The sequence below is a fragment of the Misgurnus anguillicaudatus genome, chromosome 24 (assembly GCF_027580225.2).
Source record: "Misgurnus anguillicaudatus chromosome 24, ASM2758022v2, whole genome shotgun sequence".
NCBI lineage: Eukaryota > Metazoa > Chordata > Actinopteri > Cypriniformes > Cobitidae > Misgurnus > Misgurnus anguillicaudatus.
This window is the reverse complement of record NC_073360.2, coordinates 14302850-14316990: the sequence shown is the minus strand read 5'-3', so window position 1 is coordinate 14316990 and position 14141 is coordinate 14302850. Positions and strand designations below refer to the sequence as shown.

General features: G+C 37.0%; 1 protein-coding gene and 1 long non-coding RNA gene across 2 annotated transcripts; one reads left to right on the top strand and one right to left on the bottom strand.

The window, feature by feature from the left end:
* The first annotated feature begins 1161 nt into the window (after positions 1-1161).
* Positions 1162-3204, top strand: LOC129437762 (uncharacterized). Its single transcript, XR_008642346.2, has 3 exons — positions 1162-1337; positions 2067-2273; positions 2387-3204. It is a non-coding gene; the product is annotated as an uncharacterized lncRNA (long non-coding RNA).
* Positions 3205-7358: 4154 nt separating this feature from the next.
* LOC129437761 (TRPM8 channel-associated factor homolog) lies at positions 7359-12080 on the bottom strand. The gene is made up of 7 exons (XM_073862749.1): positions 11360-12080; positions 10293-11281; positions 10065-10159; positions 9723-9936; positions 9365-9604; positions 7800-8140; positions 7359-7668 (listed from the first exon to the last, which is right to left on the bottom strand). The coding sequence occupies exons 1-7, from the start codon at positions 11974-11976 to the stop codon at positions 7426-7428; spliced, it is 2739 nt and encodes a 912-aa protein (XP_073718850.1). The 5' UTR covers positions 11977-12080; the 3' UTR covers positions 7359-7425.
* Between the last annotated feature and the right edge of the window lie 2061 nt (positions 12081-14141).

The following is a 14141-nucleotide window of genomic DNA, read 5'->3' as shown; positions in this document are numbered from 1 at the left end:
TAGACTTCATGCAGCGCTGCAAGAACCGACCGCCGGGTGACGTCAAAGTGCCGTCTCGGATCATTCTCGCGGTACTTTGACGTCATCCGGCGGTCGGTTCTTGCAGCGCCACACGAAGTTGAACAAACCTAACATGTGTGACGTCGTTGCCGCAAAGCAAGTCGTGATTCTCGCGAGATTTGTCAGGGGCGGTTCTCTCAAGCTTGCATTGCTGGTTTTGGTAGCGGCGTCCTCCCCGAGCTTCAACAGAAGGATGATTCGCCTAACTATGACTTTGTTTACCACCGAAAAAACTTTGAAGCTGTTATATTAAGGTAAAATAACTGCATAGTGTGTCTTTAAGAAAATGGACTACTCCTTTAAAGAAACATGCTGAAGAATCAAGGCCATGGTGGCACAGAAAGTGATTAATGAGTGCCACAGAAGACAGGTTGGTGTTCTACAATATCTACTATATACCAAACTGGATGAAGCGTAACAATCCTATGTTGTTTTGGCACACAGAGGTCATTTTTAAGTTAAAAATAAGATTTTTGTATAATAAATTATACCCACTAAGATGGCATGAGATAACATTAAACCCAACACAGTCAGTCAAATACATGGCATACAAGCGTAACTAAAGCACTTTTATTCACAGTAAAACGTGTGGCCAACTATGAAAAACAAGAAGATACATTTTATGAAAATAGGGCTCAGATGAGAAGTATTGTAAATCCTAACAGGTCATTGCACCGAATGGGTGCCATTTCTGTTCCCATGTGTATAAAAATGCCAAAAAAAAAATAAAAATCTTTGAAATACATTTTATTATTAAGCAAAGTTTACTGCTAACCTAACTGCACATTTAAACAATAAAATTTAAAACATTAATAAAATCTACAGATACACTGTTTTGATAGTCAACTTTGGATATCTAACAATAAATAACAATGCAACTACACACTGATCTATATCATCTGAAGGCCATGGGAACTTACATGGGAAGGCCATTTTTTTTCATAATCTTTTCAGTGCATTTTCTGATTTTGCAACTATGACTGAGATTGTTGACTGATATTATTTCTTAGAAGTTATTTGTTATGTTAAATTTTTAGGTAATTCACAAGAATTTTGCTCAGTCCTCATAGCTCAAACCTGTTTGTATCTTCCATAGATGCTCGGTGTTTGGGAAGGAGACATCTGCATGTCTGACGTCAGGTTGCTGATCACACTGTTCCTGCTTAATCAGTCACACCCATTCACTGTAGAGTTTGCTGACATGTCAATTGCTATTTCTTAAGAAGGACAATGAGAAATCAGGGCTGAAACAAGCGTACGCCACTTCCCACGCAAAGGTTAACAAAATTTATCAAATTTAATATACAAGTTGATTTTCTTTAATTGTTAGATTAATAGTGATTAATAAAGTCAAATAAAATGTCAAATAGTCAGCTGTAATATCATTGCATTTACATTTCAGTGCTAGTGGAAGTCTAGTTAAGCAACAATGAGGCTTAGCCTGACAGTTAGCCTACTCCGGACCAGGCTAGTTTCCAAGCATAAGTTTCCATAGTAACCGGGGTTGAACTAGTTCAAGTTTGTTTTATGAAACAAAATCCACCGGCAATAAGCCAGACTTAACAAAATAAGCCTGGCTTATTCTGTAATCTAGTTTTATGAAACAGCCCTCTGGCGTCACTACCATGCGCTTTGCAAATAATAATAATAATAATAATAATAATAATAATTAAACTATCATGCTTTTTAGCCATTTTGGTCTGAAAATTGCTTATTTTTTATTTTGGGTACATATTTTCTGTTTGTAAAGATAAATATAAACATATTTTTATTTAAGTTATTTATACACTTAGAACATTTTATAATAATGTAATTGTATTTATGCATGAAGATACTCCAAGGGAAACTTTAAGAACCATAAGAGTGAATTTGTCATAAAATGAAATGCATTTAAAGATTTAAATTAAAAAATGTAAGTTATTTTTGCTATTCAAGCTTAATTCAAATTAAATGTAAAAAACTTTGCTTGCTCTGACTTCTGTTATCTGTAAAAAACATGCACACAGCCCAGAAGATGATGCTCCTCACAGAAAACCAGGGCGTGGTGATGAGGAGGAGAAGCAGATGCATTAGCCCAGAAAGAAAGCAAGATCACACCGAACTCATCATCATCAAAACCCAATGCTCAATTTTCCACCTGCTCTCAGAGTCACTGGCAACAGATCAGATGTCTCATGCTCTTTACTGCTGCAGGAGTTTCAGATAGCTCCAAAGTTAGTCAAAGTTTATATTTAATGAAGCATACAAGTTGCTGTTGCATTTATATGTGTTGTAGAGCTCTTTGTTGTCTCTCATGTGATATTTTTACTCTTTATTTCTTGACTAGGATTTTCTTTACAACCAATATGACAACAGGCAGGCCAGCCTGTTAAAGAAAGGATTTAAGGTGCTTTTTTAATCAAATCTTAACTCACAGGATTTCACAATTCATTATGTTATGTCCTATACACAGGTCTAACAATGAATAATAAATGATAAACTGCAGATGTTCCCACTTATTATCCCAGAAGCAGCAGGTCGTCCTGCAAACTGGGCCCCCAGGATAAAAGAAGACAGACTTTTCCTGCAGTGACAGACTGGTACATGAATGTCAGTTTTTAAATGGACTAACTCCAACAATACTGTACATAATATATTTGCTATTTTAATATCAGAACTTGGCCACAAGGGGGTACTTTAGTTTCATTTCATTTTAACAAATGGCAAAACTGTATGTTTCAAATTTAAACATATGAACTTTTCTTGGGTTGGAAACCTGGTCCATTCAACATGCCAACCTTTAACCCTGTAAACTAATCTTTATTCTGATTGGTTAAGTAAGGCTCCAAAAGGTATGCATTGTTTTTCTAAAAAACACACACCTAACCTGTCAAACGTCTTAAAATAACAACTGCTTTGAGTCGTGCTGCATTACTACCTTAGGTGTGCATTATTTTTGAATAATTCAACAGCCCTTACAATCCACCTGAGCCTCCCTTGCGTCCACCATACAGGAAGTCAATGCTGCAGTGGGATTCTCCGGATGTGAGTTTTTATGTGATGTGTCTCAAAGTCTGTGTTTAAACTCCCCCATAGGTTCACATGACTGAAAACTATCAATACAGTATAGGTGTTTGTTGTTTCTCATGTGATATTTTTTACTTTGTCTTTCTTTGTCTATGATTCTTTTCATAGAGATACAACCAAGACTGTTTAAATGAATAAACTAAACTAACCTAAAGTTTATTGACCAAGAAAAGCTCATCAAGGAAAAGTATACAGTATTTAAAAACAACTTAAAGAGAGCTGCAGGGATGACAGATTTTTGTAGGCCAACCCAAGAAGTTAGCCTCACCTGGGATCCTTCAGTGGGATTTTTATTATAGGCCTTGGATTATAACAAAAATAAGCTCTGCATGTGATAAACAAAAGGTTATGCTATTTACACGTTTTTTCCATCAAGATAATCTTAGCAATGAATACAACTTTTATAACTCTTGAAGTTTAAATTCATCTACCAGAAATAAAAAGCTAACCTTAGGCTGTAAACAAACTACCACATTTACTCGACTCAATGTCATCACCAATGAACTTCACACAACTCTTTATAGAAAAACCTTTATTAATACATTTAAAAACAAATACTGTGGATAAATCTACGTTGGAAATTGTTATTTTGAGATTTTCATGCGGGATGCCATTAAACTCCACAACAACGTTGTCTAGTCTAACTCAACTAAATACTAACTTGACTCTAGGTTTTGGCCTACAAATTTTTTTTATACCTGCAGCTCTCTATCAACCAGTGGCGGCCGGTGACTTCTCTACCAAGGGGCGCGGATTCAAAATATGTGTTCAGTGTGTCGTGTGTTGCTCGTCATTTCAAAATACAGGGGTGCAAACTCATCAGGGGTGAAAAAGGTGACGAAGACACAAGCGTTCATTATATATATATATATATATGAACATACATGTATGACATACATACATACATATTATACATATTATAATTTGTCATTTATTTATTGTAAATCTTATTCATTTTAGCATTTTAATTTAAATCAAATTTGAAACTGTTAGAATTAGTTAATGCAACATCAATTACTAATACCAATTACTGTAATGACATAAACAAGAATTAATAAATGCTTATATACAATATAATGTTCATTTTTCGTTGATAATGCATTTACTAATGTGAACAAATACAACCTTTTTGTAAAGTGTTACAGAAATGTGCGTTTTTATTAATATTTAGTAGTACACATAAACACATAATTTAGTGTTTTTTCTGTTCCACAGTCATAGCTCTAAGAATATGAACCCTGAACGAGCAACTTGAATCAAACTCGTGTACAATTCGACGTACAAATGTTATTAAAGGTAGAAAAGTGATTTAGTTAAGAGCAGTGAGAGATTTTCTCTCAATACTGTTTGATTAACACGAGTGACAGACAGGAGCAAAATTAGGTAACTTCCCCTTTAAGACCGAATTCTGACTCCGGATACAATACTGTTACACATGTGTTTTCTCTTTTAGCTGTTTACTTTCTCTTAAGCCCTGCATTGTCGTGTTTATATGAGGACAGTTGCAAAAACCGGGACTTTTGAGGCATTTTTGTATTAAAGGCTAATACAGCGGCAAAAATACTCACAAGCTTAATGAGAAGCGGATACGCGGCTTTCACGCTCCTCTCAAACAGAAACAGGTATATAGCGCATATAGCACTGTTGTTTGTGTTTCAACGTCTTAAAATCACTTAATTTAAAACTGTGGTGTACAAATGTTAAGCTTTTATGACCACCCGCACAGCAACGTGACGTGGGCGCGTAACCTCGAATGAGAAAATACTATGAGTTAAGTGTGTGCACTCAATCTGCAGACTGCTTAAACTTCGGCAGCAAATGAGGGGGCAATAAATTGTAAAACATAACCCGCCAAACTGGCTAGTAATTTGACATCGTTACCACAATAGCTGGACATGATTTTCATAATTTCATTTACTGCTACCCTGTCGCAGACCCCCCTCACCCCTCATTTTCAAAAACTCATCGGATCTAGACGAATCACAAGAATGACCTATTTTGGATCAAAAACGGCGAATTTCGCCGAAAGGTGACAAGTTTGCACCCCTGAAAATATGTGTTTGTTGAGTCATGTGAACCATGTGCATCATGCGTCTTGTCAAAACAAATGCGCGCTGACCAACCATGCGTCAAAAGGGTTTATGACAAACGAGACACTCTTAAGACACTCACTTAACAATAAATTCTGATTACACATGAGATTAAGTGAGTATCTGGCAACGCAAGTGTCTCCTTTATCATCAACCCCCTAGATGAGTCTGCAGCACGCATTCATTTTGACAAGACGCATGATGCACATGGCTCACACGACAGGCTCAGTACATGTTGTGACTAGTGTTGTTCTCGTCAACGAAAAGTATGACTTAATATAGTCGTCAAAGAACCTTTTTCACGTGACGAAAACGAGACGAGACGCAACGAAAATGCTGGTCATGTGATGATGACTATAATAAAATGCAATAATGCAATATTGTTGACAAATAAAAACGAGACGGTGGTTTACAAAATAAAAACTAAGCTAAGATGTCTCGTTTTTGTTGACCAAAACGAGATGAAATGTTATAACGTTATTTTGTCTTTTTAGCCAACCCAGCATCCCTGCACCCCCGCCACCTGACTGCAGATGATCACGTGTGTTGGCGCTGCCCAGATCAATCAAAACATAAAAGTACCGCGAGAGCAATAGAAAGCATACGTAGCAGTCTGCTGTCGCGATGCTTTGATATCATACGCCTCTGTTTGCACAGCAATGGGCGTTTTACACGGTACGCGGCAATAGCGAGTGTTTAGTCCTTTGTCATTGGAGGCATGCGGAAAGCGGCAAAACGGGGGCGGTTACAGAAGTGAAGCGGAGTTAGTCCGCACGCCTTGTTCGTGCACCCAAAATCATTTTTTTTCGGACACGGCTCCTCATGGCAGGCACCATTGAAGATAAACAGATTAACACAAATTCTGCACAAAACGTTTCCATTACACAAGAAAAGCTGTAGTCGCTTGCCGCGTGAAACGGCCATACACAATTGATGGACTGCTATGACTGGGAAGATGCAGCATTCTGTCTCCAAATGGAAAAGAAAAGTCCAAAATAAAACCTGTGCATCATTTGCAGGTCAGTTCACAATTCTGTTAAAATGTAGATTTGATTGCTGACAGCACCAAATCATCTGTGGGATTTAAATAGTATAACAATGTTCAAATTTATATCACGTAACAGTTGTTTAAATGACATTGTGCTGCGTTGCATTTTGAAACATGGTAAAGATATCTCAATACATTTGTTGTTTTGTATTTATTATTTAAATGAACAAAACCTACTTAGCTGAATACTTGAGTATTAAATCAAACAAACACCTGTATTATTGCTAACATAACCATACATACCAACTTTTGCTTTTATTAATAGACATCTTTTTTTCATAAAACTGACTTTTAATTTACTTACAAGAAAAACATTTAATAATTCTCCAAAATTGCTTGTATTTATACTAACATGTAAGATCAGCTTAATCACATTAGATTAAGCCAAAGTCTATTAGCTACGTGGGTACAGATGCAGAAACATAGACTATAATATATTATTGCATATTAGTATGATTGTAGTTGTGCTGCTTTAAAAATACAATTATAAATGATAACAATAGCATATTTCTATTCTCACACATACTATAGTTGTGTGTGACCCATTTGACCAGCAGCGGCCCTGTGTGTGCGTATGTTTTTGCATAGACTACTTGTGTTTTGATTATGTAGACTTTTCTTACGAACAGTCAAGTCACTCACTCAGAGGACAGTAAAATAAATATCTTGTAAATTCAAATCAGAGCATCTTCCATGTCTGTAATGGATGCTTTATTCTTGAGTCTAAGGTAACAATAATATAACTTTTGTTTGAAATATTGTTTAGTCTATACTACTACTGGGTCATTATACTATATGGGTTAAATAGAATTGCATTACTAAAAAGACTAAAATACAATTCCACTGACTAAAACTAGACAAAAATAGTCATGGATAAGTCTGACTAAAATAAGACTAAAATGCCCAGACTTTGAGCCGACTAAAATCTGACTAGACTAAAAAAAAAGGATGAACTTGACTAAAACTAATAAAAACTAAAATGTCAGCTTGACACAAAGACTAGACTAAAACTAAAATTAAAACAGGCTGCCAAAAACAACACTAGTTGTGACGAGCCTCGCATTGTGAGCCCTCGAAAAAGAAATCAACCCATATCAATGTACTCGTATGTCTCATTTTAATCAGATTTTTCACTGTAATTTTACAGCTCTCTCGTGTGTCTTATTCATACTGCTTCATAGGATGATCGCTCCATTTGGGGAGATGAGAGATCTTCTGTTCAGTGCTGGGCTCGATCGGCCAACCCCAGGCTTTGAAGAAGGATGACAGATTCATTTTTACAACCTTGGAGAAGGTCTCAGTGTACAGATTCATCTTGCCTGGATTGGTTTTGGGCACTTCAGGCATGTCACGATAGGCAGCAAAAACCTTCTTAAAAGCATCCCAGCCAAATTTGCCTTGAAGCTTAAAAATATTAAGTGTGTGAATTATTATTTGTTTACTTTTCAATAATTTTCTTTCATTATATAAAATGAGTTGTTTCCTTTGTGATGTATAGAAAAACAACTTTAACATTTTCAACAGTCTGTTCCTACCTGCATATAAGTCTCCAGTGCTGTCCACACTGTCCAATTCTTCAAATCCCTGCCACCTTTGACATAATCTCTGATGCGATCCTGGCGGTCTTTTAGGGTCATGGCTTCATGAGCAGTAGCCCTGTCGATACCAAGCACCTCCTCATGCACATACACTGACCACAGGTTGCAGGTGCACTCAGTTGTGTGTGGAGGAAACTCCCAAACTTCACGCTGCTGGTTATGACCAAGCTCGTGTATAAATCCCCACACATCACTTTTACTGGATTTTTTTGGATTCATCAGGCTTGGAGCGGAGATGGAGTGCATCATGATGGGATATCCAGAATGCATAAAGCCTACTGGGGATGAAAATGAGCAGTGGGTTTTGTGATGTGTCCGATAGGATACAATAAATGTATTTTCCTCAAAACTGTTCACACTATGTCTTCATCAGAATACAGAAGAAGATTATTAAATGTTTTCCATTTAGACAGATTCAATACAATGACAGTAAATTTATGAGTCACACAAAAATGAATGTCTTACTTAGATATTTATACTGAAAAACAATCAAAAATAGAAATGAATCCTAAATTGAGACATTTACTTGGTAAGCAAAGTGGCTTAAGTATTGTTTATTGAAATAAATCAAGAGGATAATACTCAAAATATTTAAGTAAAAATATCTACCAAATGGGCAAGAAAAATAAGTTGAAACTGGAATTTCATATGCTTTTAGTAAACAAGACTTAAAATATTAAGCCATTTTGCTTACCAAATAAATGTCTTTCAATTTAAGAGTTTTTAGATATTTATACTGGAAAACAAGTCAATAATACTAAGGAAGACATTCATTTTTTTTGCCGAAAAAGGTGGCATGGCTTACTCTTAATTTTCCAAGAACCGTGATAGTATTCGATAAACCCTGTAATCTTGCTGCAATTTTACATTATAATCATGGTGATACTTTATTATTTCATCTTGCATTGACATCTTACCGTACGTCATTTACACAAGCAGACAAGTTCCCTTTGTAAATAGTGATGTGCTTCTGGAAGTAGCCCAAGAAAGGTATCATGGTTTTACTTCAGGTTTTTATTTCCTACATTATGACACATTAAAAGTTATGAATATTGATATTATGATATTTTTGTTGCCAATATTAAACTTTAAATGCAATTCTTAACATGGGTTCGGGAGGAGCCTAAACATTCAGGCATGTCAATCATCATTAAGTGTATATAAGGCAGACTCCATGCCTACATGCAGCCTTTTTTCCAGCATCCCTCCTCCTTCCTATCTCCCCCTCACTACTCTCTTTATTCCTCTGTGCAGTTTTATTGCAAGGGCGTTGAACCTGGGGCTCGAGCCCAGGCCTCAGGTTTGCTCTCTATGGAGGTTTAGAGCTCCCTTCAAGGACAGCTAGCCAGCTTTGTTTACGATTAATTAAGACGGAATGAGCAGGCGAACTCTTGAAATTGAGTCATATGAACTGCTATTGAATTTAAGCCACCTGACCAAATATTTAACTTGTTTACTGGAAAAAGAAGTCAAATTAGAATATATTTAACAGCATCTAATACCACCAGAGATCTGAACATCTGCAACAAATCGCTCCTTGCGGGGGAACTTATGAGGTATTGCTGCCAGGTCAGCTATGGCTCTCATTATTGCATCCCAATGTTTTGCCACCTCATCAGGACGATCCAGATTCCGTATCACACTTGACTCTAATGTGATGATGATGTTCTCAAACTCAAGCTCCGCCCAGGGGGCTGGCGCCTGACGGATCCCACCGACCCAGTCAGCTACACTGGTCTCTCCTGAAGGGACAAAGCCAGTCAAATTTCCAAACTTTACTTTGATATCTTCTGAATATGAATCTTAAGTTTCAAAATCTCAATGTGATGTTCATTGTGATTATTAATTTAACATTCTTACCAGACTTGAAGTATGGAGCTTTTACTGCAGTCTGCACCACAATTTCCACCCCATCCACTTTGGTGCTGGGGGGTGCAACTAGGTAGATGAGCCCTCCCCAAAGATTACAGAGCTGGACCATTTTTTTGTCCAAGGGAAAACACTCACAGACCACAGGAGCTCGTTTCAAAACATCTGCATCCGAAATGTTATCTGTCTGGCAACCGATCTGGACCTACAGACAGTTGGAAACATGGTGTCATTATCCAAATAAGTGTCTAATACAAGTTAACAAAATAAGCAATATATGGTATTACAATGGACACATCAAAATAATGTACTTGAGTGTATAAATTCTATCACCCTCCAGTTTTTCCCAATGAGCTCTGGAGGTATCACCATCTGTGTTCTCATACCAGGAGAAAGATACAAGCCTGTGCTTATCCATTCTTCAGAGCCTAAAACAACAAGTGATGTGCTGTTTAACATGTCATAACAACTCTTATGTGTAACAGGTTAATTCCTGCTTCTTGCTAACTTTAACAAAAGGAATAACATTTTACCCTACATTTAAAACAAAAACTTTCATACCACCAGTGTTGGCGCTAATACGAACTCTTGCATCAGTCACAGTGGGCAGGTCAGGTCTTTCCTTAATGATGTATGGCAGGAGGGCATCAGGGTTAGACATAGTGTTGTAAAGTTCAGTCCCGATTTGGAGCATCAGGAAGTCTTTGGGAGTTTCAACTGGGCACTTACTACACACCTGTGGAACACCAATCTCCTTCACCATGTCGGTAAATAGAGTTACCACTGAATTATAAGCAACATAGTCATGTTTACACACATAAAGGTAGCTTGCACAGTCATTGCTAAGTTGTTTCAGGGAACCCTCTACATGGGGAGGAAGTTTTTGCCCCTTGGTTATATGCATCCCAAAGTGTCTCAGTACATTACGAAAGCGGTACACATCTTTAAAGCCTTCTCTGATTTCTGGGGCATTGTATAATCCTCCCTTCACAGTGCTGCCCAAAATACACAGTCCCATCTTGTTAAGAATGCAATTTCCTGGGTATTCAGTCATCCTTTTGCGGCCAGGGTTTTCATAGGCCCAATACCAGGCATGACCTCCAATCAGAAGACCACCTCCTTCTGCCACAAATTCTTGGATCTTTTCAGACTCAGCATCACTGTAGGATTTGCAGACATAGACACTGAGATCTTTTTTCAAGTCTGTGAACTGGCAGTTCAAACCGGATTTGCTCAGTATCTTTTGGGCTCCAGTGAGACCTGGTATGATGCCAATAACACCTTTACGCCCCTCATCAAGCCAGTTGATAGCATTAATCAGAAAAGTGGACAGAGATTCACGGCCCAGGAAACCTTCATGGGTTACCACAATTACCCGTCCTTGTCCATAGTAGGCGCCGGCAATGAATGTTTGTCCTGTTGGAGTGACTGCAATAGGGAATGCTAATGTTCCATGCACCGTCAGCTGAGATGCCAAAGAACCTTGGATGTCAAATTGAGGCACACCTTTCAGCAGGAATTCTAGGTCATTCTTAAAATCCTTATCGATTCTGAAAAATGACAATAAAATTGTTACAAGAAATAGTTAGAAAATAAGTATGTCAAAGCTAAATGTCTGCTGAACTTACGATACAGCAAGCCAACTAGATGGGATATTTGAAGGCACAGGGAATACGCCACATTCTCCTGGGTGTTCTGTAAAGTAAATTCCTGCGACGCTGCACACCTTGTTACCAGGGAAGTTCAGAAAAACATTCTCCTTTGGATGAGTATCAGCCCAATGCCATGCTTGGCCAGCAATAATCAAACCACCACCAGCTTTGAGAAAAGCAATCATATTCTTTGCACAATCATCAACGCTGTAAGCATCTGTGATATATACAGCCAATCCCTCCCGAAAACCTCCAAGCTCGGTTCTGATAGACGAATTGCGCAAGTTATCAGCTACAGAACCAAATTTTTTCTGCATCCCTACAATGCTGGCATCATCGGTACATGGCATGAGCCACATCAGGGCATTCTCTATCAGGCTGGGGAAACGGGTCAAGTAGCTTTCATGTCCCAACACCACCACACGTCCCTGACCGTAACGAGATGCAGCAATCAGAACTTGACCTCTTGGATTCATGGCAAGTGGAAAGGCATCAGAACCGATCAGCACAAGATCACTAGGCATTGCAGTTCCTTGGAAATCAAGCTCCTTCAGACCAGACATGATGGTGCAGTAGTCATTTTCACACGCCATGATGCTTCAGTTATCTTTAGTTGGTCAAAAACCTTTTTCACTCTTAGTTTTGCAGATGCTGAGTACTTGATTTGTCCAACCAGTACTTGTGCAATGGCTCGGAGTTTTCTACACAAAGACAAAGAAAATAACAAATATATTTTTTATTAGATTTTACCTTAATATGCGGTATAAAAACTAAATCAAGGCTCAATAATATGTCTGAATATTCATGAAGAAAAAACATTTATGTAACAGTACTTTCTAATTCTTAATTTTAATTGTCTTTAGGGTCAGTGTTCCCTTTAAGCCCACTTTTAACTTTGATGTCAAATTTTAAATTGAGAAAATCATATTTTATGCTGCTCATTATTTTAAGCAATACAGTGATTTGTTAGTTACCTGACATTTTTGTTACAATTCAATCACATTTGTCAATGTTGAGTTAGCCCCATTGTGTGCACGCTCTCTTAGTAGACATCACACAAAGACACCCCAAAACTTTGGTGTTTCAGGACGCTTCAAAAATAAACTCATTATTCAACATTTATTTCATATATTGATATGATGTCAAATGAGATCAAATGTATTGTTTTTTTGTATGAAAATATATTACTTCATACTACTTTTAATTTAAAAGATGAGTTTTATGCACAAAGCTAATCTCAGGATCAAACCATAAACCTTACTGAAAGAAATCATGCGATTACTGAAAGTAGCATGCGAACTACAACATTTACATAGCCTTACAACTCAAAACGTGTAACATCATTATGTAATAGATGTCTGCTAATGTGTAATTGTCCTTATCAAAAGAAAGCACCTGTCCATACATGCTGCCTTTACCAAAAGGGAAGAGTAAAAATTTGTCTATGCTAGCAAAACCGTCTGGAGAGAGTGATGGCACGAATGCCAAGAGTTGATTCTTATCAGGGTTGGAAGACCTTGTTGTAAACCTTTTTACCGAAGACCAGGAGACTTGGATTTCCTCGAGCAGTAGTCTTTATTGCAGAAAGCGATCTTCAAATCAGAGCATAGAGCTCAGGGCGCTGCAGTAACCAAGTCTGACTTACAGTAGCCCTACATTGCATTTATACACATTTTAGGGGGCAGTCCCCTAAATGGAATACAAAGCACTCAACTTTAAACAAAGCATGTAAATTCAGTCAAGGAAAATTGCTTCAGCCCTGATCTCATCAGCATAACAGTGTCATTCAAATGCATAGGTGCTAATCCAATCATACTAACTGTATCGCCCATACCTTCAAATTCAGTTTATAACCTATTACATTGGAACCTAGATATAACATTTTATAAATTTGTAATCCTACAACCTGATAAATAATTTTTTACCGGTAATGAGCAATAGCAAAGGTTTATCCTGTCATTGAATAAAGATATAAATGCTTTACTTATTTTAAAATTAATATTTTTTATATTTGTGAATCAATCATGATTATTGGCATATTTGGAACATATATGGGCTTACATTAAATTCTAAAATATAAATTACTTAATTCATACATTTTCAATGAGAGATAAAACTTGCATTTTTCTTATATCATGTCAATATCTATAACAAACACCAAAACTTTTATTTTGTGGGCTTAATGGGTACACTTACATTGTAGGTTAGGTATGTACAATCCTTAATAAAACAGACTATGTAAAGAATAGGCAGCACTCGTTCTAACAAGTGTGGGAATGTGTGTATTATAATAAGCACGCTAGCCCCAACACCAAAGCCTTGAACATGATTAAACATTTTTGAATATCATGATTCAATTGTATACTAACCTTATTGCAAGTATTCCACTGAATTAAAAAGGGAATAACTTTCATGTACATTTAATTTTGTGTCTTAACTGCCTTAAATTATATTATGTGCATGACAAAATTTTCATGGGTGTTAAGAACTTCGTTATGGAGATAAACAAGGGGTGAACACTTTTTATGGTGTATGGGATATTGATCATCACATTATGTAAACTCTTTTATATTAAAGAACCACAAAGATGCAGATGTCACGACAATCTATCAGTTAAAGGCAACCTAAAAGATGGAGATAAGCCGAAGTCAGCTGCTCTTTTTCATATGAGGTTTAAAGGGGATTGAAGCTATTAAGGATTTGTGCACAGATTGTGAAATAAATTACAAATTTTAAGGGGACTGTGCAAACATAAAAA